The 1,494-nt window shown below is 75.0% G+C and overlaps 1 protein-coding gene across 1 annotated transcript in view; it reads left to right on the top strand.

Annotated features, from left to right (window-relative positions):
* Positions 1–939: 939 nt before the first annotated feature.
* H696_04167 (hypothetical protein) overlaps positions 940–1,494 on the top strand; it is a gene marked incomplete at both ends in the record, with an annotated part of 2,515 nt that continues 1,960 nt past the window's right edge. Inside the window, one exon of the mRNA XM_009498048.1 lies at positions 940–1,392. Within this exon, the coding sequence (XP_009496323.1) occupies positions 940–1,392 (453 nt within the window). The remainder of the gene's footprint in view (positions 1,393–1,494) is intronic.

Genomic DNA, 1,494 nt, shown 5'->3' on the forward strand with positions numbered 1-1,494 from the left:
GGACGCGCGCCTGTATGCCGTCGCGGCTCGCATGCGCGCCGTGGCGATCTGCCGAGGGGGGCCCTGGGCCGGATGCGCGCCTCCGGTGTTGTGGCCGGTGCGCGCGCAGGCGTGTGCCTCGCCGGGCCACAGAGGCCGTGCCGTGTGTGTGCGCGCTTGACCACCGGTGCCGGACCGCCCCGCCGGAGACGCCCCGGCCTCGGGCAGGCCCTAAGCGGCAGGCGGGGGGCGGGCCGGGCCGGGGGATGCCCACGCGCGGCCGCCTTGCCCGTGGGCATGCCCCGCGAGCGCGCCCGCGGGCCCTTTTTTCCCCCGGGCGCGCGTGTGCGCGCGGCGTGCGGGGATCCTCCCGGCCCTTGGGCTCGGGCGGGCGCGCGTACACGCCCGGCCTCTGCTCGGTCAGCCCCAGCCAGTGCCGGGTCTCGCCGCGGCGGCCGCCGCCACGCGTCCCCCCCGCCTGCGCCGTTGCCCCGTTGTGAGGGCGGCCCTTTCCGGCCACGCATGCCCGGGGGGGGGGGGGGGGGGGGGGGGGCCGCGGCAACGAGACCCGGCGCACCACCCGCAGGCTGTGTCCGGCGGCCGCCCTCGCCGGGCTCGCTCCGCCTCCCCCCCCCCTCCCACCCCCCGGTCCGCCCGGCCGGCCGCCCGGCCGCGCCCCCTCTTTCAAGCAATCCTTCTTGTCGAGGCGCCCCGGGCGTTCCCCCGGGCTGCGGCCCCCTCCCCCAACCGACCGTATTGAGAGCCCCTCTCTCTACCGTCTCCCCTCCCCCACCACCTGTCCGACCTGCCCCGCCCCCGCCCTCCTTTCGCCCCCGCCCCTGCAAGCACACACACACACACATACACACACACTGACGCCCACCTCGCCCATCCCCGCACACAGACCCCCCCCCCTCCCTACCCACACAAGCACTTCCAACGCGTCTGTGATCGTGCGACATGGGTGCCGAGGTCGATGAATCGACCAGTCTCCTGCCCGGTGAGGGTCTGGAGAGCTTCTCCCTGAACAGCCCCCAATGGCGCGACCTCCTCTACAAGATCGTGGTCGTGGTGCTGCTGGTGGCCTGCGGCTCCGGCATGACCCTCCTGCTCAAGGTGCAGGATGAGACCTGCGTGGAGAACTGCCACATCACCGACGGCAGCGAGTCCCAGGGCAACAGCTTCCACGGCTGGTTCTCCGAGGCGGCCGTGGTGGCCGTCGCCCCGGCCACCGCCGAGTACAAGCAGTACGAGGCTTCGGTGTCGGCCGCGGCCGCCGCGGCCGCCGTCCACCCGGCCTACATGCCGCAGATGGTCCGCGTCCGCCCGACCGTCGTCTACAGCGATGAGGCCGCCCGCGCGTCCATCAGCAAGAGCATCTACACCCAGGTCGCGTCGTCTGGCGCCCGCCGGGTCTCCGTCCACGGCTCGGTCGCTGCCATGGCCGCCGCCTCCGGGTCTGCCTCGGCCCCCGGCTCTGGCTCGGCCCCCGGCTCTGGCTCCACCCCCGGCTCC

The sequence above is a fragment of the Fonticula alba genome (assembly GCF_000388065.1).
Source record: "Fonticula alba strain ATCC 38817 unplaced genomic scaffold supercont2.6, whole genome shotgun sequence".
NCBI classification, from domain to species: Eukaryota; order Rotosphaerida; family Fonticulaceae; genus Fonticula; species Fonticula alba.